The sequence below is a fragment of the Marmota marmota genome, unplaced genomic scaffold, assembly GCF_001458135.2.
Source record: "Marmota marmota marmota unplaced genomic scaffold, marMar, whole genome shotgun sequence".
In the NCBI taxonomy this organism is placed as follows: Eukaryota; Metazoa; Chordata; class Mammalia; order Rodentia; family Sciuridae; genus Marmota; species Marmota marmota.
Window position 1 is genome coordinate 330646 of NW_026000207.1, and position 23635 is coordinate 354280.

The 23635-nt window shown below is 48.2% G+C and overlaps 1 protein-coding gene across 1 annotated transcript in view; it reads right to left on the reverse strand.

The window, feature by feature from the left end:
• Positions 1-13305: 13305 nt before the first annotated feature.
• The window catches only part of Znf274 (zinc finger protein 274), a 13483-nt gene continuing 3153 nt past the window's right edge, over positions 13306-23635 (reverse strand). Inside the window, exons 3-7 of the mRNA XM_048791469.1 lie at positions 17463-17945; positions 15991-16091; positions 15113-15239; positions 14406-14728; positions 13306-14364 (exon numbers count right to left, since the gene is read on the reverse strand). Coding sequence (XP_048647426.1) covers positions 13774-14364; positions 14406-14728; positions 15113-15239; positions 15991-16091; positions 17463-17945 — 1625 coding nt within the window. The 3' untranslated portion in view covers positions 13306-13773. The remainder of the gene's footprint in view (positions 14365-14405; positions 14729-15112; positions 15240-15990; positions 16092-17462; positions 17946-23635) is intronic.

Consider the following 23635-nt stretch of genomic DNA (forward strand, 5'->3'; position numbering starts at 1 on the left):
AAGAGCAAGCAGCAGAAGAGGCAGAAGCAGAAGCAGAAGCAGAAGCCCCTTTATTGTATACAGCAGTCTTTTATAGTATTGTGAACAGAGAAGGCAGCCTTCCCACAGCAATGACTCAGGTCTCTAAGCTAGCTAAACACAGTATACAGAAGTAACTTACTAATCAGAAGTGACCTGCTTCTCATGGCTTAATCGACTCTTGGGCCGGAGCATTCTGAGCTCTGCTCTTTGTTAAGAACAGATAAAAATTCTCCCAGAGCCCTCCTAGCCCACTCGGCAGAACATGCCGTTTGCAGGCAAGCTCTACCAGAAGACAGCGGGGCACCTCGTCTGCCAGCACGCTCGCAGTCACCTTATCTAAACCTTGGAGGAACATCCCGTCTGCAGCAAGCATCAAGGACAGCGGGCACCTCGTCTGCCAGCACGCTCGCAGTCACCTTATCTAAACCTTGGAGGAACATCCCGTCTGCAGCAAGCATCAAGGACAGCGGGCACCTCGTCTGCCAGCACGCTCGCAGTCACATCTGATTCTCTGCAGGCACTGAGCTGGCATCGCAGGCTGTGCAAAGCAAGAGGGCCTCACCTCCGCTTGGGCGTCACCAATGGGACTGGGCTAACCCTCGTTTGTTGTACACAATCCCTTGCCTTATTTGGGGGGAATCCTCTTTCCTCTAATGAACACAGGGGTGCGGGTGCCTTCTCTGTCTTGCCTCCCTTAGTTGCTGTATCCCTCCAGTGTGGGAGCTGTGACCCCTGAGGTCGCAGAGCCAGCCACGACCCTCAAAAAAGGTATTTTGTGTTTGTCTTTTTGTCGCCAGCCCAATTCACGTGGAGTGACCCTGAATCATCGCCCGCCTGGGACGTGGGCGATACTGGGAGCCCTGTGGCTGTGCAACAGTTCTGTATCCTGCCTGGTGGCAGCCACACAAGGCAGCCCGTGACAGACTGCACAGATCTAGACACATGGGTGTGCAGCATACCCCCTGGAGAGGGAAGGCACAACTGGCGATGACCCACAGGCTCAGTGTAGCACACAGAGGATGCTGGGTGAAGGGTGAAGAGGACGTCCCTGAACACTCTTCCAACCTGTCCATCTCTAATCGTTTCAACATGAAAAGTTAAAAAAATGTACCTCAGTGCATGATAGTTAATAGAGACGTTCTCAACATGACAAAACTCGAGATGGAGAACGCATCGGTGGTTGCCAAGGACAGTGACTGGGTGTGGGCCGATGTGGACAGAGGCCGCCCGAGGGGTGTCTTGAGGCGATGGGCCAACTCTGCACCCTGACTGCATTGTGGTCACGCACTGCGTACAGGGGGAAAGCTGCACAGAATCTCACCCCCCCAACACCTGTGTGCATGAATGGAGGCTAGAAGTGGTGAAGGCTGAGTGAGCTCTGGGACCAGGCAAGGTGAGGGCTGAGGCCAGCGCCCGGCCCGTGCAGGAGCTGTGTGAAGGCTGCACCTTCCCGTGGCCGACAGTCATTTCAAAATCCTTTTTAAAATTACACGAATTTTAGTTGGGTGCAGTGGTGCATGCCTGTAATCCTAGTGGCTCAGGAGGGTAAGGCAGGTGGACGGCACATTCAAAGCCAGCCTTAGCAAGTTAGTGAGGCCCTAAGCAACACAGCAAGGCCCTGTCTTTAAATAAAATATTCAAAAGGGCTGGGGATGTGACTCCCTGGTTAAGCTCCCCCGGTTAAATCCCAGTACCAATAAAATAAAATAAAAATTAACAAATTAAAAAAAATTCATTTTAATTGACAAACAAATGGAATACACTTATGCACAATATGTTGTTCTCAAGTATGTATACAATGTAGAACGGTTAAATTGAGGTAACTAACATGCATTACTATACACCACATTTTTGTGGTGAGAACACTTAAAATCTACTCCCTCAGCAATTTTCTTTTTTAAAAAATATTTATTTTTTAGTTGTAGTTGGACACAGTACCTTTGTTTTATTTATTCATTTTTATGTGGTGCTGAAGATCTAACCCGGGGCCTCACATGCCCTACCACTGAGCCACAACCCTAGCCCTCAGCAATTTTCTTTTTGAATATTTATTTTTTAGTTGTAGTTTGACATAATACATTTATTTATTTATTTATTTTGGTGGTGGGGATTGAACCCAGGCCCTTGTGCATGTGAGGGAAGCATTCCACCAACTGGGCTGTATCCCCAGCCCATTATTTAGTTATTTTTATGTGGCGCAGAGGATTGAACCCAGGGCCCTACACATGCTAGTCAAGCGCTCTACTGCTGAGAAACAACCCCAACCCTCCCTCAACAATTTGCAAGAACACAGCACATTGCTATTAACTATAGTCACCATGTTGTATAAACCACACAGCTTTTAAGTCCATTGTGCCCAAAGTAAAGGTATGGGTAGTGAACGATGAAAATGGTCAGCGACCCTCTCGGCAGCCCCTGCTGCCATTCTGCCTGCAGAGCCTTTGAACAAGATTCCCCCACCTGCCCACTTCCACTCACCTCTAATGTGTCTGCAAAAACATGACCAGGGGCCGGGGCCGGGGCTCAGGGGTGGAGCACAGGGCTAGCATGTGTAAGGCACTGGGTTCAATCCTCAGCACCATATAAAAATAAACAGAAAATAAAGATATGCTGTCCATCTACAACTACAAAACAAATGGTCAGGATGCAAACCCTCTGAAGGCACAGCACCCCCGTGCCAATAAACCATCACCACTGTAGTCAACCTCTGTTTAAAGAGGGCACCATGATCTGCCAACATGGCCTCCCTTCTAAGGACTCAGCCTTCCTGAACACGTCAACGGATCCCACGTCCTGGTGCTGAGCTTGTCCGTGTCCAGGGGCAGAGGCTACATCAGTAGTTAGGTTTGCAGTCTTAGGCTCGAGAGGGACCTGGACACCCACACAGATGTTTAGATCCACAAGATTCCGTAGTGTTCGTACTGCAGAAGAACAAGTAATTGAGAGCCCAGAACCCAGGACCTAGGGTCCCTGACTCCAACCAGTTAAAGGGGTACCATCTGCATACAGAATGCAGTCCGTGTCAATCTTTTCAATTTCCCCAGGCAGAGCAAACCAGGGTACAAATAGTGTACAGACAAATAATTATGTACACAATTCAGCTGGATATGCTCAAAATAATTTACTGAACACTACTTCATCTTCTTGATCTGTCAGGTTCTATGGGCTCAATTTCTGTTTCCCTCATAATTCCTTTAAGTGATGAAGTTTCTGCTTTGTTTTTGCTAAGGCCTCTGATCCATGAACACTCAAGAGTGTCTTCCTGCAGCCCGGCTTTCATCCCTGAAGATTGCTCCTGCTATTGCCTGCACTGGGTCCCACTGCACCTGACCCTCTCCGGCCCCTTCCTTCCCTGCTGTCACTGACAGCTGTCCTTCACAACCTCCCTTGGAAAGGCAGACACTTTAGCTTTACATTTAATGCAATCTCAAAGTGTCTTTGTAAACATAGATAAGTCCATCACATTTACTGCTGAAACTGGCCTTATTTCTGTGATTTTTCATTACTTGTTTTTTTCCTTCTGTACTTTTTTGTAGGAATCAAATTCCTTTAAACGTGCTTTTTCCTTGGCTGATCTGGAAGACAGACACACATTCCCATTCCACAAGTGGTAACCTTCAGGCTTTCTTTTCTTTTTTCGTACTAGGGATTGACTCCAGGGTGGCTCTACCACTGAGCTACATCCTCGGCCTCCCCTACTTTGTGAGACAAAAGTTTTTGAGACAAGTCCTCACTAAATTGCTGAGGCTGGCCCAGTTGCTAGGTTACAGATGAGAGCCAGCGCAACCCTCATGTTTATGTGCACTAGGCATGGCAGTTCATGAGTGGAATCCCAGTGACTCGGGAGGCTGAGACAGGAGGATTGAAGTTCAAAGGCAGCCTAAGCAATTTAGCAAGGTCCTAAGTCACTTAGCAAGACCCTGTCTCAAAAAATAAAAAGGGTTGGAGATGTAGCTCAGTGGTCAAGCACCCTTGAGTTCAATCCCCGGTGCGAAAAAAAAAAAAAGAACCAAAATCACATGTCTGCATTTCTTTAGATGTACCACTAATAAACAGTAACGATTCCTCACCCACCTACTCGCTTGGAGATAAGAAATTAAATGTCACCATCTGTCCTAGCTGGCAACCTGATGCTGGGTTCACAAAATCGGACTACTCCAATAACTCAAGAAAACAACAAAGAAGGCACACAACCACACAGAAATACCTTTTCAATAATCTGGGGATGGCTCTGCAACCTTAAGTGTCCTTGGAAAGAGACAGAGCCACTGGACTTCTCTATTCTTATCTAGGGAACACACAAGGGGAGGTGCCATGGAACATCCTATCTCCAAAAGGCAAAGGGGTCCGCTTACCAAGGAACAGGTGAGTGTAGCTCAACCCCGTGGGTGACACCTACACGTGGAGCCATGCCTTGCCATCTGAGCTGGGACGATGCCCAAGTCACTACAAAATGTAGTGATTGGTCAGAGCCCTGGTGCAGCAGGACTGGAAGACATGTTCATCCATGGCAGCTCCTGACAATTAAACCCTGTTTAACTTCTGTCCTTTTCTTCTCATAAACTTTAACTTCCACTGAAAAGGTCTGGAAGGTGAATTCAGTTCTTTGGGACTGAAGTTTCCTACTGTTTGCTCTAACAAATTACCAAAAACTTTGCAGCTTAAAACACCTAAACGTGGGTTGGGGTTGTAGCTCAGCGGTAGAGCACTTGCCTAGCATGTATGAGTCCCTAGGTTCCCTCCTCAGCACCACATAAAAAAATGAATCAATAAAATAAAGGTACTGTGTCCATCTACAACTAAAAATATTAAAAGAAAACAGCAAAACTCAAACTTACTCTCTTACAGTTGCAGAAGTCAGAAGTCTGACACTGGCCTTGCTGGCTAAAGCTACCAGGCAAGCAGGATGACGCTCCCTCTCAGGGCTCCAGGACAGTCAGTGCTGGCCTCTGCAGGGTCTGGGGGATGCCCACACCCCTTGCCTTGTGGCCCGCAGCCACAATCTTGCCTTTTACATTCCTCTCCATCACCTGACTGTCGCTCCCTCTTATCAGGACCTTGGGATGACTCTGGGCTCACCTGGATCACGCGGGGCAATCTTTCCACATTGAAATCCTCTAACTTAATCATAGCTGCAAAGATCCTTTTGATAAGTAATCTAGTGCGGGAAGCCACGTGTGAATTACTCGAGGGTCTTTACTCGGGATGGAGCCGTGGAGGTTTAGGTTTGTCCTTGGGAACTATCGCAGGCCCCCTGGTACACATTAGATTGCCCAAGGCACATGATCTCTACCTCCACTCTACTAGGAAGACCCCTCTGGTAGCTCAGGAGTTGGGCATAACTCATTGGGAACTGGACAACCCACCTCCTACCTAGTCTGGAAGAACATTCCATGGAAAACCTTTGATATTCCCCGATATAAATAAATAACACCAGGGTGGACTCCATTTGGCTCTTTTTAGTGTGGAAGCTCGGTTCCCAAGATTGGCTAGCCCATCCCATCCCCACTTTTAAAATGACTTTCTGTGTCCTGTGATGTGCAGGACACGGGCGGGAACCTAGTATACTGACAAGTTTCAGAGATTGGGACGTGGACAGGTTTCTCTCTCTCTCTCTCTCTCTCTCTCTCTCTCTGTGTGTGTGTGTGTGGTACTGGGGACTGAACCTACGGATGCTTTACCACTGAGCTATACCTCCAGGCTTTTTTACTCTGAGATAGAGTCTAAATCGCCTGCCTCCACCTCCTGAGGTGCTGGGGTTACAGGCCTGCACCACCATGCCCAGTGGACAAGTTTAAGGGCCACTATTATGCCTATTAAAAACATTACATTTTACTTTCAACACAGAAAATCTCTTCTGCTTTAAAAATCCTTTGCTGCTGGGTGTAGTGGTGCACTCTTGTAATCCCAGCAGCTCAGGAGGATCTCAAGTTTAAAGCCAGCCTCACTAACTTAGTGAGGCCCTGAGCAATTTAGTAAGATGTTGTCTCAAAATAAACAAAATTTTAAAACATATGAAAAGATCTGGGGATGTGGCTCAGTTAAGCCTCACTGGGTTCAATCCTTGATACTCTCCCCCCAAAAAAACTTTCCTGAAGCTGCTTAAAACAACAAAAAACTTATGTAACCATAACTACCGATTAAAAATGACAATTTAGATTTGAAAAAAAAGGTTTAGAAAGTTTTATTTCTTTACTAAAACCATTATAAACATAAATAATACAATTTTTTTAAAAAATCAACACATATTCATGATGTTAAAAAAAAAAAAGAGTAGCAAAAAGAAAGAATATTCTTTCTCGTGTTCAAAAGGGAATGCTGTGGACTATTGCATAGCTTCCCAGAAATGTTACTAACAAAAGCATGTGTTTCTTTTACTTCTTATAATACAAAATATTTTCTTCATCTTTACACATGCAAACACACAAATGGAATTAACAGAAAACCTGTTTGGTAGGTTTTTTTAAATTTACATTTCCTGGACTCTGTTACATAGCCACACATACACATTCTGTTCTTTCTGTGGCTATCTGTGAATTAATCCATTCCATATATGTACCATGATTTATCCTGAATGACATCTAGGTCTCTGGTTTTGGGCTGTGAAAAACAGTGGCTCTGGTGATGGTTGCCTAGCATGCAGGAGGAACAGAGTCCAGTGTCCAGCAGAAGACACAGAAAAGACCTCTTTGCACCCAGATTTTGCATATTTGTGTCTTTCTTTTTCCTTTTTTCTTCTAGTAGTGGGGATTGAACCCAGGGGTGCTCTATCACCGAGCTATATCCCCAGCATTTTTCATTTTTGAGAAATGAGGGTTCTCCGGAGTGCCTTCCAAAAGGGCTTACCATTCCAAGTTCCCACCAGCACGGCAGGAGAGTCCCTGACGCTCTTCGTCTTCACCAGCACTTGATATGTCCATCTGAATTTTAGCCATTTTAGTAGATATGTAGTGATATCTGATTGTTTTGATTTGTAGTTCCCTAGTGATAAGGCATTGAGCACTTTTTCATATGCTTATTTGTCAGCTGTCTGAATTCTTTTTTTTTAAATATTTTGTTTTTTTAGTTGTAGTTGGACCTTTATTTTATTTTTATGTGGTGCTGAGGATCGAACCCAGCGCCCCGCATGTGCTAGGCAAGCACTCTACCGCTGAGCCCCAGCCCCAGCCCTGTGTGAATTCTTTAGTGAAGTGTCTGTTGAAACCTTTCTTTTGTCCATGTTTTTATTGAACAAGTGTTCAGCTGCTGTCATTATTACTGCTTGATTCAAGCATCACTTCTACCTAGCAGATCTGTTTCCCTGCCTGTGTTTCTGGTTTGGTGTTATTTCCTGGCATTATGTGGCTCCACAGAAGAGAAAGTGTATTCCTCTGTGCCTCCGGGGGCTGAAGTTTAGCTGAGAACATTCTCCAGCACAGGAATCTCACAGACCTCTCACTTCCTGAGCCTGTGTCTGGGAAGATGATCCACAAGCCTGTCCAGTAGGTATTAAAGAAGCCAGATTTCCCCCCATCCCTCCTGCACCCTCTTCTCCCAGCCCCAGTAGAGAAGACAGTGTTGCTGACTAAACAGTCAGGGTTTGATGACAGATTATACCTGAAATTTTGAGGACTCTTTACGTTTACTATTATATTCCTTTTTAAATTAAACCCTGAAATGCAAACAATTCACATTAAGACATAACCAAAATGCATGACTGCATTAAAACTGAGTGAAGGCACACTCATATAGGTAAGGTTCTTGTTCCCTATTCAAAATCCTCCCGTTTCTTTCTATCTCCTCCTCCTCCTCCTTCTTCTTCTTACCAGAAATTGAACCCAGAGTGTTTAACCACTGAGCCACATACCCAGTCCTTTTGTTTTTATTTTGAGACAGGATCTTACTAAGTTGCTTAGGTCATCCCTAAAGTGCTGAGGCTGGCTTTGAACTCTCCATCCTCCTGCCTCAGCCTCCTGAGCTGCTGGGATTATAGGTGTGTGCCGCCATGGCCAGGCATTTCACCTCTTAATCTTCTTGCATTGTCTCACATATGAGCTTTGTGGGGACATGTCACATCTAAACCATAATAGGGGGCCACGTAGTAGGAGCAAGCAGAGAAGGAAAGGCTGCCAAGACCCAATCCCAGACTGTGGGACTCTAGGAGATGAACTGAATCATTTTGCGTGGTTGGCGTGTGTGGTGTGCCACCTGTGAAGCTACGTGAGTGGTCTTTTACTCCGTGCTGAGCCATGGAGGACTTAGTCTCCCTTTGAGAATGATTCCTGTGTGGAAACTGCCTAAGGCATGAGATCTCTGTCCTTGCTCTATCAGTGGGACAGCCCTAGTAGCTCCGGAATTGGGCGTGACCCATTGGGCCTGGACCGTGCACCTCCTACTTTGTTTGGCAGAACATTATATGGAAAACCTTTGGGGTTTCCCCTTATATAATAAAGCAAACCTGGGCTCTCACCCTCTCTCTTCCCAGTGTGGAAGCTGTCTTGCCCCTGCTTTTCAAAATTATTTCCATGGTGTGTCGTCTTTTTGTTGCCTCCTTTTTCTTAGCCTTATTTCGCAGCCAGTGCACTCCATGCAGAGGAACTCACCTCAACTGCCCACGCAGGATGTGGGCGGGAGAGGTGGACATGAGGTTTTGGGGTTGAGGGCAGAACATGACGTTTTGCATTCCCCCAAAGCTCCTGTGTAATGCAGGGATGATCTGAGGAGAAAGGATTAGATCACAAGAGCTGCCACCTAACCAGACCAGCCCAGTTTGAATGGACCAAGTGGGTGTTCCACAGGTGGGGTGTGGCTGGTGGTGGGTCACGGGGCACTGTGCCCTTCAAGGGTTCATCTTCCCTGTGGCCCCCTCCCCTCTCTCTGCCTCCTGTGCCATGAGCTGAGCAGCCATCCTTCACTGGCCTTTCTCCCAGTGTTACGCCTCACCTTGGACCAGAGAAATGGAGTCGACCTATGGACTCCAACCTCTGAAACCATGAGCCCCAAATAAATGTCACCCCTCTGAGTTTTCCCTGTCAGGTAATAAGGTTAACGTAGAGTATGACTTCTCTGACATTCAGTAAACGGAGAATCCTGCTGAAGGGTTTTCTACCACGGCCACATAAATGACGTTTCTCTGTGAATTGTGAAGCCAAATACAGGAGTGCTCCCTAGAATTCCCACCCGGATCTGCATTGTTTCTCTGCAGTATGAATTCTCTGATGAGCAGCAAAGTGAGAACTCCAGCATTTCTTTGTTGTGAAATAAGTCCACAGCTTTGGAACATTTCTATTCCAGTGGCAACATAAGCCTCCCTTCAGTTACGCTCTTTGATGCACATTAAAGTCAAGGATGTGACTAAAAGACTTCTCACGTCACAACGAGGTCTTTCTCCAGTGTTTACAGGAGCCTAATTGTCAAAACCCAGCTGCTGAGGACTCTTCCACCTTCACACACTCAGCTCCCTCTGCACGGAGCTCCTTCATGTCCTCTAATGGGCCTCTCCGTCACCAGCCTGTGAGTCTGTGGGGTGCCATCAGGTGCAGGCAGGAGCTCCAGTGAAGGACGGCCGCCCCACAGGTGTCTCCACAAGGCAAGCATGGCAGAAGTTTCTCTGAGTTTTGCTACAATCATAGGATCTTTCCAGTAGGGCTCACCTGGCATTCACTTAGGGATAGATAATATCCAAAGACTTCCATGTGTATCACAGTCACATTTCCCGCCTGGTTGAATTTTCTTCTCATTATTCAGGGATGATCAGTGCAGGAGAACTCCTTGTTTATTTCCAGAGGTTATCTTCTTCCTCAGCGGATGAAGGTCAAAGCTATGCAACTTTGTGTACACTTTGCATATTTTTTCACTTGCATAATTTCTCTAGTGTTTATTGAAAATGGAGTTATTTTCCTAACTTTTTGAGTCAGGTTTATGAAATGTTCTAAAATGTGAATTATCTGTGTGGGGAAAATTGGAAATTAGGAAAATTTACACAAAATTATGCTATCTTGGGTACTAGATGCTGTGGACTTACAGTCTGCTGGGACTGATGACCTCCTTTTAAAGTTTTTTTAAAGTTTTTATCAGTGCCTTGTAATCACACAGTGAGACTCCTTCTGCCATACCCACATGCACACAGTTTGCTCCCACACGTCCCAGGGCTTCCCGCCCCTCTTCTCCGTGCTCTGCCCCCTCCTCCCCTCTCTGGTCTCTATACACTGGTGTGTCATCACTTTACATACAGTGGGACTCATTGTGACAGCTCTTTACACACACACATATAGCAGAATTTTATTTTATTCCTGCTTTTCCCTTTTGCTGTCCCTGTCCAGCACAGGGGACTCAACTAAGGTCACTTGTGTGAATTTGGGGTGACACAAAATAAAACACAGACACGAATTACCTTTACCCAAGCTTCAGGACAGCATTCCTGGGCTCTCAGCCTCAGGCTCCTCAAAAGGGAGAGCAAGAGAAAGTCATGAGATGCTGGCGAGAGAGGGAAGCATATTTGGAAGTGAGCTTTTATTTGGGGGGACACTGTTCTTAGAAAGTTGTATCCACAAAAGGGCAGAAGGGGTAGGATTTCACGAGAGCAGGTGAGGGTATGCCTATACGTGAAGCTGTGCCTTGCTGTCCGAGCTGGGACAACACTCAAGTCGCTAGGAAACGTACTGACTGGTCAGAGAATCCCCACGCAGGACATGCGTTCTGTGCATGCACACTGGTGGCGCTCGCGGGCGTCAGGACTGGAGGCATTCACTCACAGCGGCTCCCCACGCCCTTCCCTTGGCTTCCTTCTTCCCCCTGGACATCTACCTCTCTTCTTTTTGTGAGACTCCCCCTTTCTTGTTTCTTTCTGGCTTCTGCATGAGACACATTCTGCCTCTGACTTTACATCATCTGCCATGTTGTTCTACACATTCACTAGCAAATGACATGATCTCAGTTTTTCAGAGTGATACTCGTTACATACACATTTTCTTTGCTATTCATCCGTTGACAGGCACCTACTCAGGCTGGTTCCACGACTTAGTGTTGTGAAATGTGTGGCTGTCATCATTGGAAAGCAGGTATTGCTGCAGTACGCTCATTTTGCTCTTTTGGAAGAGCGGGGTCATCTGGCAGTTCTAGTCCAAGTCTTTGCAGCGCGACCAACGGCGTAGGAGGGCTTCCTCCCTGCGCTCTCCACGTGCATTTCCTATCATGTATTCCTGGCTGCCAGGAATATGGAATCTCAGTGTAGTTCTGATTTGCATTTTCCAGAATGCTAATATTGAACATTTTCTTTTTTTTTTCATTTGCATTTCTTCTTTTGAGAAATTCATTTTAGTTCATTTGCTCTTTTATCAGTTGGGTTGTTTTTGAGTTCTTTATGCATTCTGGGTATTAATCCTCTATCAGAAAAGTAACTTGTAGGGACTTCCTCCCATTCTGTAGGCTCTCTTTTCATGCTTGTTTCCTTTGCTATGCAGAAGCTTTTTAACTTGAGGCCATTCCACATATTCTTTGTTTTACTTCTTGTGCTTTTGGGTCTTACTAAGGAAATTGATGCTTGCACCTATGTTGGCATGTTGACTCTTATTTCCTTCTATCAGTTGTACAGTTTCTGGTCTACTTCTGAGGTCTTTGATCCATTTTTGCTTGTCTTTGTTTTTGGTACCATGGATTGAACCCAGGGTGCTTAACCTTTCTGAGGCACATCCCCAACCCTTTTTGTTTCATTTTGAAACAGGATCTCACTAAGTTGCTGAGGTTGACTTTGAAATTTCGATCCTCCTGCTTCAAACTCCCTTGACTTTTGTCAGAGGATATATGGGTCTAATCTGATTCTTCCACAAACAGCTCTCCAGTTTTCCCAGAAACACTTGTTAAAGGAAGTGTCTTTTTCCCACCTTTCGTTTTTGGTACCTTAGTCAAAGATTAGATGGTCATATCTATGAGGATTTGTGTGTCTTCCATTCCACTGGTCTTCTGTTTTCATGTTTTGGACACATCTATTTACTGTCAACGCAGTCATCTACTAAATCTCATTTGGAAACACCCTGACACACCCAGAAATAATGTCTTATTGGCAATCTGGGATTCCTCAGCCCAGTAAAGTTGGCACATAAGAGTAACTATTGCAGTCTCCCACCATTTAGCTTCCTTGTCTTCTTGGTACTGGGGATTTAACCCAATGACACTTTACCACTGAATTCTATTCCCAGCCTTTTGAGTTTCATTTGAGACAGGGTCTATGTTGCTGAGGCTGGCCTCAAACTTGCCATCCTCCTGCCTCAGCTTCCTGAGCCGCTGGGATTACAAGGGTGCACTACCATGCCCAGGCTTGTCCTTAATAACCAGTAAGGTTTCAGATGTCTCACACCAATTCCTCTTTTCTGTATTTCCTAACATTCCTTACAGAGCATGACCACATAAATTCTTACCAATAGAAAATCAATAGAAGTGATGTATGAAAATTAGTCCTTTTCTTAAAAAAAGAAAATCTCTTCGTCTATGTTTCTCTTCTCCCCATGAGCAAGAAAGTAGATGAACCAACAACCCAACTTAAGCGAGGACAGGATGGGAGAAAGCTAGATCCCTGGATCAGCTCATGGGTCCAATGCTCTTGGCTGACCTTAACTTCTACACTTGCAACTGGTGCAACCACCATGGAAAGCAGTATGGAGACTCCTAGAAAAAGTTGGAATGGAACCATCTTTGACCCAGCTATCCCACTCAGTCGAGACCCAAAGGACTTAAAATCAGCATACTACAGTGATGCAGCCACTTCAATGTTGAACCAGCAGCACAATTCACAACTGCTAAACTGTGGAACCATCAGAGATGCCCTTCAATAAATGGATAAAGAAACGGTGATATATATACACAATGGAATATTATTCAGCAATAAAAAGAGAATAAAACTTTTTGGAATTTGCAGGTAAATAGATGGAGTTTTGAGAACATCAAATTAAGCAAAGTAAGCCAATCCCCAAAATTAAAGTCAGAGCGTTCCCTCTGGTAAATGGATGCAGATCCATAACAGGGGTGCAGGGAATGGGGTGGGAAGAATGGAGAAACTCTGGGCAAAAGGAATGGGGGCAGGAAAGATGGTGGAATGAGATGGACATCATTACCTTAGGTACACGTATGACTGCACATATGGTGTGACTCTACACTGTGTACAACCAGAAAAATGAAAGTGTGTTCCATTTGTGTACAATGAATCAAAATGCATTGTGCTGTCATGTATAACAATTTAGAACAGATAAAAAATGAAGTAAAAAAAAAAACAAATAAATAATCATAATTAAATACAAAGGAAACAAAATCTACAAGAAATAGTGTTTATTTATCCACATTCTCTGTTAGTTCCTGTCCACACATACTTTACTACAGATATATCAGTGCATAGATTATGGCTTTTTAAATTTCTAAGTATTTTAGATTTCATTATTTCTTTTTTGGGGGTGGGGTGTAGTAGGGATTGAAATCAGGGTCACTACTGCTAGGCTACATCTCAGCCTCTTTTCACATTTAAAACTTTTTAGACAGGATACTGCTAAGTTGCTCAGGGCAGCCTTGAACTTGCTGCCTTCCTGCCTCAGCCTCCTCCGTCACTGGGACTGCAGGTGTAGCACAGCACAAGCCAGCATTCTTTTCAACGACCAGATAAGAATAAGTAACAAGTCCAACCCTTGTCTCCGCGTCTGCACACCGACCGGCGCAGGCTGCGCTGGGTGGGCTGCTCCGCCGTGTCCCGCCCGCAGGCTGCGCACAGGGCGTGGGGAGGCTAGGAGGCTAGGAGGCCGGCTGACTCCTCCTGCACTTCCTCCCGCCGTGCGTTTTCTGGTGCCCGATGAGGTGCGAGCTCTGGGTGAAGGCCTTGCCGCACTTCCTGCACACGTAGGGGCGCTCCCCGGTGTGCGTCCTCTGGTGCCTGATGAGGTGCGAGCTCTGGCGGAAGGCCTTGCCGCAGTGCGGGCAGGGGTAGGGCTTGGCGCCCGTGTGCGTGCGCAGGTGCTGCGAGATGGCCGAGCGGTCGTTGAAGGTCCGGCCGCACTCGCAGCACTCAAAGGGCCGCTCGCCGCTGTGCACCCTGCGGTGCTGCGTGAGCGACGAGCTCTGCACGAAGCCCTTGCCGCAGTCCCGGCACACGTAGGGCCGCTCCCCGGTGTGGATCTTCTTGTGCACCGAGAAGTACCTGGGGTTCCGGAACACCTTCCCGCACTCGCTGCAGCGGCACACCTGGCTGCCCTTGTGGATCCGGATGAAGGTGATCTGCACGGCTCGCCGGGCCCCCGCCCGGGCCCCCGCCCGGCCCCCGGCCATCCGACAGCCCGCTCCGGCTCTCCCCCTCCCACAGCCCCTCGGGTGCGCCCTCCCCGGGGAGGCCGCGGGCGCCGCACTTGTCACCCGAGGGCCCTGTGGGCCGCGAGCNGGCCCTGTGGGCGCGAGCGCCTTCTGGGAGGGCCTTTCGGGGGCGAGTCGTGGCTCGGGTCAGGTCCGGCCTGCGCTCCTGGAGCTCCGGGGCCTTCCGGGAGCTGGTGCCCAGAGGGGCCTTGCTCCTGGGCAGGCTCCGCCCGGTTCACGGTGGCCAGGGCTTTGGGGACCCCACCCTGTGAAACAGCAGTTGAGGGGGAGGACTGGCGACCTTCTCCTGAGGATTGTTTCATTTTGGGGTCATGAAGTGGTTTCTCTGCAGGAACATCAGAATCTGGAGTTAACTCTTTGCCTTCCGGTGTACTCTCCCACCCTGAAAAAAAACAAAAAAACCACAGATTGTGGATGCTGTAGAGGGAAAGCGCCAGGATCCACAATATAACTCAAGTTTTCTAAAGTCAGGGGACATCTCCCCCAGCGCAGCCATTGACCCTGGGAAGGCCTCTGAGAAGCTGCGCAAGACCAGAGGCGAACAAGCACCCGCTCTCTGGCTGCCTTGGGGCAGGTGCCAAATCAGAAGAGCCTGCTCTGCGGCTCTCCATCCAGTTTCCACCCCTTCAGGCCCACAGCTCCAGTGAAAGGTACTGGACCAGGCAAGTGAGCCTCCTCGGGATGTCCCCTGTTCACGCAGGGCTGAGAGAAGGCAAGGGTCCTGCCCTGGGGCCCCTGTGGTATTGTGAAGGTAGGTTCCGCTCACCTACTGAGACCAGGTTCCCAAAGGTCTCCAGCATCACATCATGGTACTCAGTCCTCTGTGTCGGGCCCAGCAGCCCCCATTCCTCCCGGCTGAAGCCCACAGCCACATCCTGGAAGGTCACAGGCTCCTGTAATACCATGCATGTGTCTGCTTAGGAGGACTGGGGTCTGTCAGCAGGACAGCAGAAGAGCTTATGGCACTCGGGATTCCTCTGCTTTGGTGGATGGCTCAGAGACAACAACTCCAGGCCCACAAGAGGTCCACAGGGACCTCCTCACAGATTAGCTCAGAGCCCCAGCTGCAAGGCAGAGCAATAAGCAAACCAGGCTCACGGTGCAACAGGCCTTCCCCATGGGGGGGACTGGCAACTGCCTCTGTGGACAGTCTCATCTGGGTGCCGCATCCACCCAGCCTGCCACGTCAGTGCCTTCTGGGGAGCTGACCAGGACTCCAGGGTAAGAAGCTTCCCTGTCCTCCCTTTGCCTGGATCTGACAGGCATTCTGCCCAGATGGAGCAGAGCCTATCTTGAGAAAGAATGGGAAAAAGCAGAGCCTTGAGATGGGCTGGTCCAGATCCTTCCCACCACCTGCACAGCCTTGCCTGAAGCCTACCCCCATGGCTCGTCTCACGAGATGACGTGTTACATGAGAGCCAATAAATTTATTCACATGCTTGAGAAAGCAACTCACAGTGTGAACAGGACTGACCTCTCTCTGCCTTCCTCCACACCCAGACTGCGGGTCGTTTCAGAGACCAGCACACTCCCACAGGCTCAGGAGCAGGATGGTCCCGAGCCCTGGGGCGCAGAGACTCCCAACCAATGGGACCACCTCACAGAGATGCTGAGATGCGAGAAACGGGTGAGGTCCCCACTCACCTCATTCGGCACCGCCTCTGGACAGATGGCCACATCCTCCTGTTCCTTCTCCTGCTGAGCAGTGACCTCTGGACAGCAGGCAGGCCCCTGGACAGGGAGTCCTGGGGGAGACAGAGCATGAGGGGGCTGGGGATGAGTGTGGATCCTCTCCCAGGGACAGCTCCCTGCAGTCCACAGGCTGCTGCCTGCTCACATACCGCTACACTCCAGTGGGTCTCCTCCCGCCTCTCCTCTCAGTCAGCAACTCCTCACAGCTTGTGACCAAAACCCCCTACCTGGATAGGTCCAGATGTGTCATTCTGCATGACCACGGGAACCAGTGTCCCCACTGAGACACGGTCTTAGTCCCCATCTCCAAGGACTGTTTGGGGACCTAGCTTGTCTGGAGATAGTCAGCTTCTGCCCAGCTTATGTGGACCCCCGTCCCCTTTTTCTTCTCTGGTTGCCTTGAAAGGCAGGTCTGCCCCAGCCACAGGCTGTGCCCACAGCCCTCCCAACCACAGCTCTTTCATGCCTACCTTCCTCATGTGTCCCACGTGGTTCTGGGCTACCCTGCCACCAAGGAGGGTACACAATGTGACCCAGGCTGCCTCCCACAGAGAATAATCTGGGATGAACATGGAGCCCACAGCCAGCCAATCAGAACCAATGGAGTGCAGGTGACAAGGGACATGGAAGAGAGGATGGGTCTAGAGGATCTACTGGAGCTCTTGGCCCTTCCCTGTGTCACCCTGGCAGTGTCACAACAGGTCCTCCTGACTCACAATTCTAAGGTCAGTCTTGGCGACTTAGTGACACACTGACTCAAAATGAAGAAAAAAGAGACAGCTCGGAGGCAGAGTCACCTGGGTTCAACCCCTACAGCAGAAACATTAATTAAAATAGAAAAAATCCCGACAGGGCCCTAAGCCGCAGGCCAACTTGGCCCTCTCTTCCGATCCACCACGAACCTTCCGAATCTCTCCCTGATGTCTGCATGCCACACCGTGGTCACATCCATCCTGTCCCATGTCTCCACCTGCTCAGGTCCCAGGGTGTGCCACCTCTGTGATTCCCATCAGCACCCTGACCATTCTCCACCCCGCACTGTCTCCCACCATCTTCACCTGTTACTTCCCCTACCTCTCCTGCTGGACCACTGGCTCGATCCTGCCCGCCTCAGTGACCCCTTTATCCACTGCTCCTGGACAGCTGAGAGCTCCCGTGGCAGGGATCCCAGGAGGATGAACAGAAAGCACTGTGTCTGTGAACTTCTGCAAGCAGCTTGTGGAAAGACTGCTAAAAGGCCGTGCCAAGCCCCACAATGGGGTCCCAACAGCTTTGACTGGTAACTTGGGGGACTCAGACACCTTGGTGGATGGCCTAGGAACAACCCTCTTCCCATCCTTCCCAAGACGGCCGGAGCTCTTCCTCCTGTCCCTCCAAGAAACCCTTGCAGAGGTGTCCCTCACCTTAGCCATCCATACACTCACCTTCCTCTACCGACAGCAAGGTCACGTCCTCCACCAGGGCTACGGCAGCCTGGCAGTTCTCAGGATGCTGTGACTCCACCCATGTCCGGAACTTCTCAGGCAGAGCACCCAGAAACTGCTCCAGCACCAGCAATTCCAGGATCTGCTCCTTGGAGCGTGCCTCAGGCCGTAGCCACTCGCGACAGAGCTCACGAAGTCGGGCCAGAGCCTTCTGAGGGTCAGCTGACTCCTCATACTGGAACTGCCGAAACCTCTGGCGAGCAGCTTCAGGGTCAGCTGGATGCCCACCTGTCTGTTGGGCTGGCTCCCCGAGGATGCCTGGGCTGAGTTCCCCCTTCTCAGCATAGAGGGCCTGGATCTGGGCATTTCGGGGACCAGCCATCTCCTGGTTCAGTGTGAGGACCTCAACAACCCTGATCTTCATGAGGGGATTTTCAGCAGGAAGAGACTTCATCTGAGGGCCCAGTGGAACTTTAGGACATTCTGTAAGCCAAAAGCACAAGACAGATGGCTAACAAGAACTTGAAAAAGCAAATGAAAATCACAGTGAGCTATGACTCCACACCCACTAGAATGGCTACTGCCAAGAGATGGACCACAAGACCTAGTTCAGTGACAGAGCACCTGCCAAGCATGCGCACAGCCCTTGGTTTGATCCTAAGACTGGGGAACTCCTCCAAATACCAGTGAGGATACACAATGCCGCACCACTTTCCATAGCAATCTATTAGCTCCTCAAAAAGCTAAATATATAATCATCATTTAACTCAAAAACTACCCTTCAACTTACATCTAAGCATAAGAAACTTGAAAACCTGTGTTTGCAAAAACTTACATGAGCAGTACTGCTCGTAACAGCTGAAACGTAGAAATCACTCCTGTCCACCAGGTGGCAGAAGTACAGAGGCTCCCTGCCTGCTGACAGGATCACGTCCTGATAAACCCATGTGCATAAGAAGCATCCAAGTAAAAAATGCATACAGTACAACTAGCCTATAAAAATGTCATCTCACAGTTTCCAACAAGCTGGAAATAAAAAAAAATCGCCAGGCTAAATGACCATCACACCCAGGACCACATGCACAGACTGTGATCCACACAGCGGGAGGTCTGGCAACACAAAGGGCTGGAGGACTGTATGTGAGGTGACACTCACCAACCTTGACAAGGCTGGACTGAGAAGGAAGCAGATGCAACACCATGTGCTGGTGAACCAGCTGTATGAAATGCACAACAGACGTGCCTGCTCTCAGCTGTACCACTTAACATGTGTCCTGGATATTCACCTCACCCAACCGAACAAACTGGAAAAGACAACAGTGGTTTCACTGCAAATACCCAGGTTATCAGTTTCATGTCGGGCTCAGCCTCAGTATGGCATGTGGTACACAAACAGGAAGAGACACTTTATGTTCCTTACTCAGTGGGATCCTGTCAAGTTAAGTTTCCTCCTTTCTGTCAAGTAACTGAGAGGTAAAGGCTGATAATTTGCCTGCACAGATCACATTCAAAGGGTCCTCTCCCATATGAGTCCTCTGATGTGAACACGAGAACTCCTACTGAAGAGGCCCCCCGTCTGTGTTCACGTGACAATCCTCATCAGCACACCTTGCTACACCCGAAGCCTTCCTTACATGCTTCCGTGTCCAGTAGGACTTGTGATGCTTCGGGGATCGTCCTCAGCAATCAGGTCCTCATGGTGTCAGAGCTCTCAGGTGTAACTAGTTGGTGTTAAGAACTTTTACAAACTCAATGAAACTGTAGTTTTTGCCCAGTATGAATTCTCTCAACACAAGACATTAGGCAATAAGCCTTTCCTGCTGCCACTGCACTCCTGGGAATGCCATTTCTTCCCTGTGTGAGTTCTCAGAGACACTCTTTGGAAGACTTCTACCATCCAGGGTTGTTATAAGCATCCTTTTTAGTCTTCTCTGTTAAGGATGCCAATCTGAGCTGAAATTGGGCTTGCTCACACTCAATGCATTTATTCCATCTTGGTTTAAACCTTTTTTTTTAAAATACAAAACTACTATATTCTACTAATTTTCTACATTCTCCATGTGTAGGAGAATGAAAATGTGGGAGAACAGAATGGCATCCCCTGCAGTAGTTCTCTCCCAGAAGTGATATGGCCATGCCATTCTAAACTTCCACATCCCAATTCTCCTGTATTCACTCTATAGCCTGTGGGATCCCCTTAGGCTACACAAAGGATGAACCCCCCCAAATTTACCTTTCTTACTGCTCCACAAGATCTCATATAAATTATTACTGTTTTTAAGCTGATGTTTGTTGTATGTTTGCAAGAGCTGATACTTTCACATTTGTAGGGTCTATTTCCTGCTAAAGTTTAAAATGTGTGTTCTGCAGGCTTTTCTATGATAGGCTCTTCTCTGCACTAGTTTCCTAATGATTAGGTCTAGTTTATCTCTCCCATGTTCCACTGAGAACTGTATGTATGGTAATCCTCTCCTGATGAGGTGCTCAGTGAGAGCTGATTCCCCCAGACGCCTGACCTTCATAGCATATTGTCCAATTCAAGGCTTTCCTGAGGGGGAATGCCATGTTTTAGCATTTATCCCATTTCTCTTCTACTTCAACCACCAGAACCCATGCTGCCACTGGGCTATGATTGAAAGCTGAGAGGCATGCAGGATGAATTGCCAAAATGGGCTAGTTTTGTGTTCAATCCCAGTTCTGTGCATTAACAAGAGCTTATGGCCATGTCACTGCTGGGAGAAAGCTACTGCAGGGGATGCCATTCTAAACTCCCACATGTTCATGAGCTGCCTCGACCCACTTCTGAGGTTCCAACAGGTGCATCCAACTGGTTTTGCAAACCTCTCTGGCTGTCTCTATGGTCCCTTCCCGTTAATCTTCCATTTACAGAACCAGGAAAGATGTGAGAAAGTTCAGACTTGAATCAAGGTGGAAGCTACTATTAATTCTCTGTATAATTTGCTTAAAATTATTTCAACATGAAAAGAAAAAAAGCCTGTATTGCAACTCCGCAAAATCTGTATCTTCAGACTTTCCCGTGTAAACGGCTAATGCCAAAAATTTGAGTAACTTTTCTCCTTGATCATATTTTATAAACAAGATAGTGACACATATAAAGAGAATGCCTGCAGTATACACAGGCCTCTGCCAGTCCCTCGGCTCTGAAAGCCTCAGCAGCCTTCCTTTGTCTCCCACAGCCGCTAGCCAGCCCTATGCACCTACCCATCCACCACAGGCCAGCATTCTCGCCTCTCGCCGGATTCTGCTGTGGCCGCCTCCCGCCTTTTTCTCCAACTACCCAGAGAAAGCTGTGAAAAGTCGGCACTCCCTTGCTCAAGGATGAAAGTCAATCCCCACGCACAGCTAACACACAGCTAACGAGGCCTGTGGACTCTGCCAAGTTTAACGTGCATGTCTTTATGTCCCAGTCACCATCGCTGGCACACTGGGCAGCTTTGTGTTCCCTGAATATGTCCAGCCTGTTCCATCTCATGGTCATCTCAAATGGCATCCCTCTGCCTGCCTGAAAGTTCTTTTCACCACCTTTTTTTTTTTTTTCCCCAAAAAGTGATACAGGGGTACTTTACCACTGACCTACGTCTGCAATCCTTTTTAAGAAAACTTAACTTGAAGCTGGGTTTCCCTAAACTGCCCAGGCTGGCCTTGAACTTGTGATCCTCCTGCCTTGCAAGTCACCACATCCAGCTGAGCTGATGCCGCAGTCTGGCTGGGCACAGAATGACCGAGCCGCCACACAGCCTTGTAGGTTCAAACAGCAACCTTTATTCCCCAACTCTCACAGGCCCTCTACACACCCTTCCCGGGAACACACTGCCTCCACTCACGCCAATTCTCTCAGAACCCCACGAGAACTCAAGGGAACTCCAAAGTAGCGGGGGCCCCAGGCAGCAGGATCCGCCCTAATCCCAATCCCGGAGCAGGGTCACCTTTCAACCATTCCCTCTGGCAAAAATGCCAGGCGTCATCCTGACTAAACTGTGGCTCTCAACAAGCCGATTTCCTCAGGCAAAGAATGTAGACAGGAAAGGTGAAGCTGAGTGCAGTGGCCATGCCTGTAATTCCAGTCACAAGTACAAGGTCAGTCTAGACATTTTAGTGAGACCCTCATAACTTAGCAAAATAAAAAAGACTCAGGGTGGGGGACTGGGTTGTAACTTAGTGGTACAGCACTTGCTTGGCATGTGTAAGACACTGGGTTCAGCTTTCAGAGACACATATAAATAAAATAAAGATCCATCGACAACTAAATAAAATAACAATAATAATACACATGCACATACATAAAGTGCCCCTGACTTCAATCCTGAAGTCCAAAAAAAAAAAAAAACCAAATAATTCCACCCCTGCAGTATACCAACTAGCTCCCCTACAGCAGTTCCTCATGGTTCCTCCTCAGTGCCTCCCACGATGCACCATATCTGCACAGTCTTTTCATAATCTATGGCAACAAGGTTTGGTTTATGTCCCACCTGTTGGGTATACTATATGTGACAGAACAGGTCCTCAGTGTAAGGAAGGGGGAGGGAAGGAAGCATCTCCTAAAGAACTCTGTGACAGAGCAAAGGTCACTTTGGCAACTCTCATCTCAGGCCCACGTGAAAGCCAGCTGACCAGCCGCGGCTCACAGGTCTCCTTCCCTGGAGCACCACTCAAACTCTGCTCACCTGTGAGCCAGCTCTCCGCAGACGTGCAGGACCACGCCTCCAGTGTCTCTGTGGCAGCCAGCCTTGGAGCTATTAGACCACCCAGAAGAGTAGTCAGGAGGTTTATCCAGGCAGGACCAAAGAGATGAGCTGTCCCAGCCAGAGCCACACAGACAGGAACACATGTTAACAGGCTGGACACTAACACAGGAGGTACAGAACTACTGGGGGTCTTGGGCAGGTAAGGTATGATTTGGTGACCAGTGCTAATAGAAAGGATATTTGCAATGAAGGGAATGAAAGGAAGGACTGAATGGAGGAAAGAAAAATAGAAAACCACTGAGCCATAAGTTCTAACAGGGAGAAACCAGAACTGGGTTCAGAAAAAGAAAGAGTGGCATCACAGATGCCAGCTTCGTCTTGTTGGGGCAAATAGGTCATCAATACAGAGAGGAACAGCTGGAGGTCCCACAAACACTGGCCCAAGCAGAGGGTTCCAACACACTTACACCACAGCAGAGAGGAGACACAGGGGAAGCCCCCAGAGTGCTCTAGAGCCGGCATCACAATCGGAGAGGGGATGTGGCAGCAAACATGCAGAGAAAACTACCGCCCAACCCAACCTGAGCACATCAACACACCGACACAAGTGGGCAGCTCCCGCAGCAATTTACATCATGCATGTCTGTGTCATCCTGGAAGGCTCTGGAAGGGAAACTGGGGATATGCCTGAGGGTCATTCACTAGAAATGGCTAAAAGACCATTCATCCATATAAAAACTGATTTAAAACAAAGCAGAATCCAGCCCTGTGCTCACCAGAACTCAGATGGGCACCTACTTTTCACTCTCAGCATTGTGATGTGTGGAAGAACCACTTATGATGAACCCAATCATGTGACTATCCAAGGCAATAAGAAATTAACAACTGGCCTCCAACTTTATACCTGCTGGTCAAACTACCACGTATGTGGGCATCTAAAGAATCTGGCACAACTGTTACAAATCACCCAAGAACTCGGGAGCCTGACATGTCCACCTGGAACAATGATACAGGCCTGAAGATCAATCAGATCAGCAACAATGCAAGCCCCCAAAGGCAACACACTCTAATAGCATCTCCTCCTCCCCCGATGCACTGATATATATGTGTCGATTAAGAGAACTACATGCTCAGGGTAGGGGAACATTGAAAGGTACAGCAACACCATGTTTCCACACAAAGATCTAAGCAGCACAAGAGACCTCTGTCAGGACTGTGCACTATGATCACAAAAACTGGATTCACATCAAGATGGTGTTTCCAATAAGCAGAGGGGAGGGAGCAAATGGTGCTGCAAAACTTTGTGCCCCATACCACATGAGAAACTTCCAAATAAATTGGACAAAAAAGCAAACTTAAAAAGCTCAAACGGAGGGGGCTGGGGTTGTGGCTCAGTAGTAGAGCACTGGTTAGCATATGCAAGGCCCTGGGTTCCATCCTCAGCACCACATAAAAATAAAGTTGTGT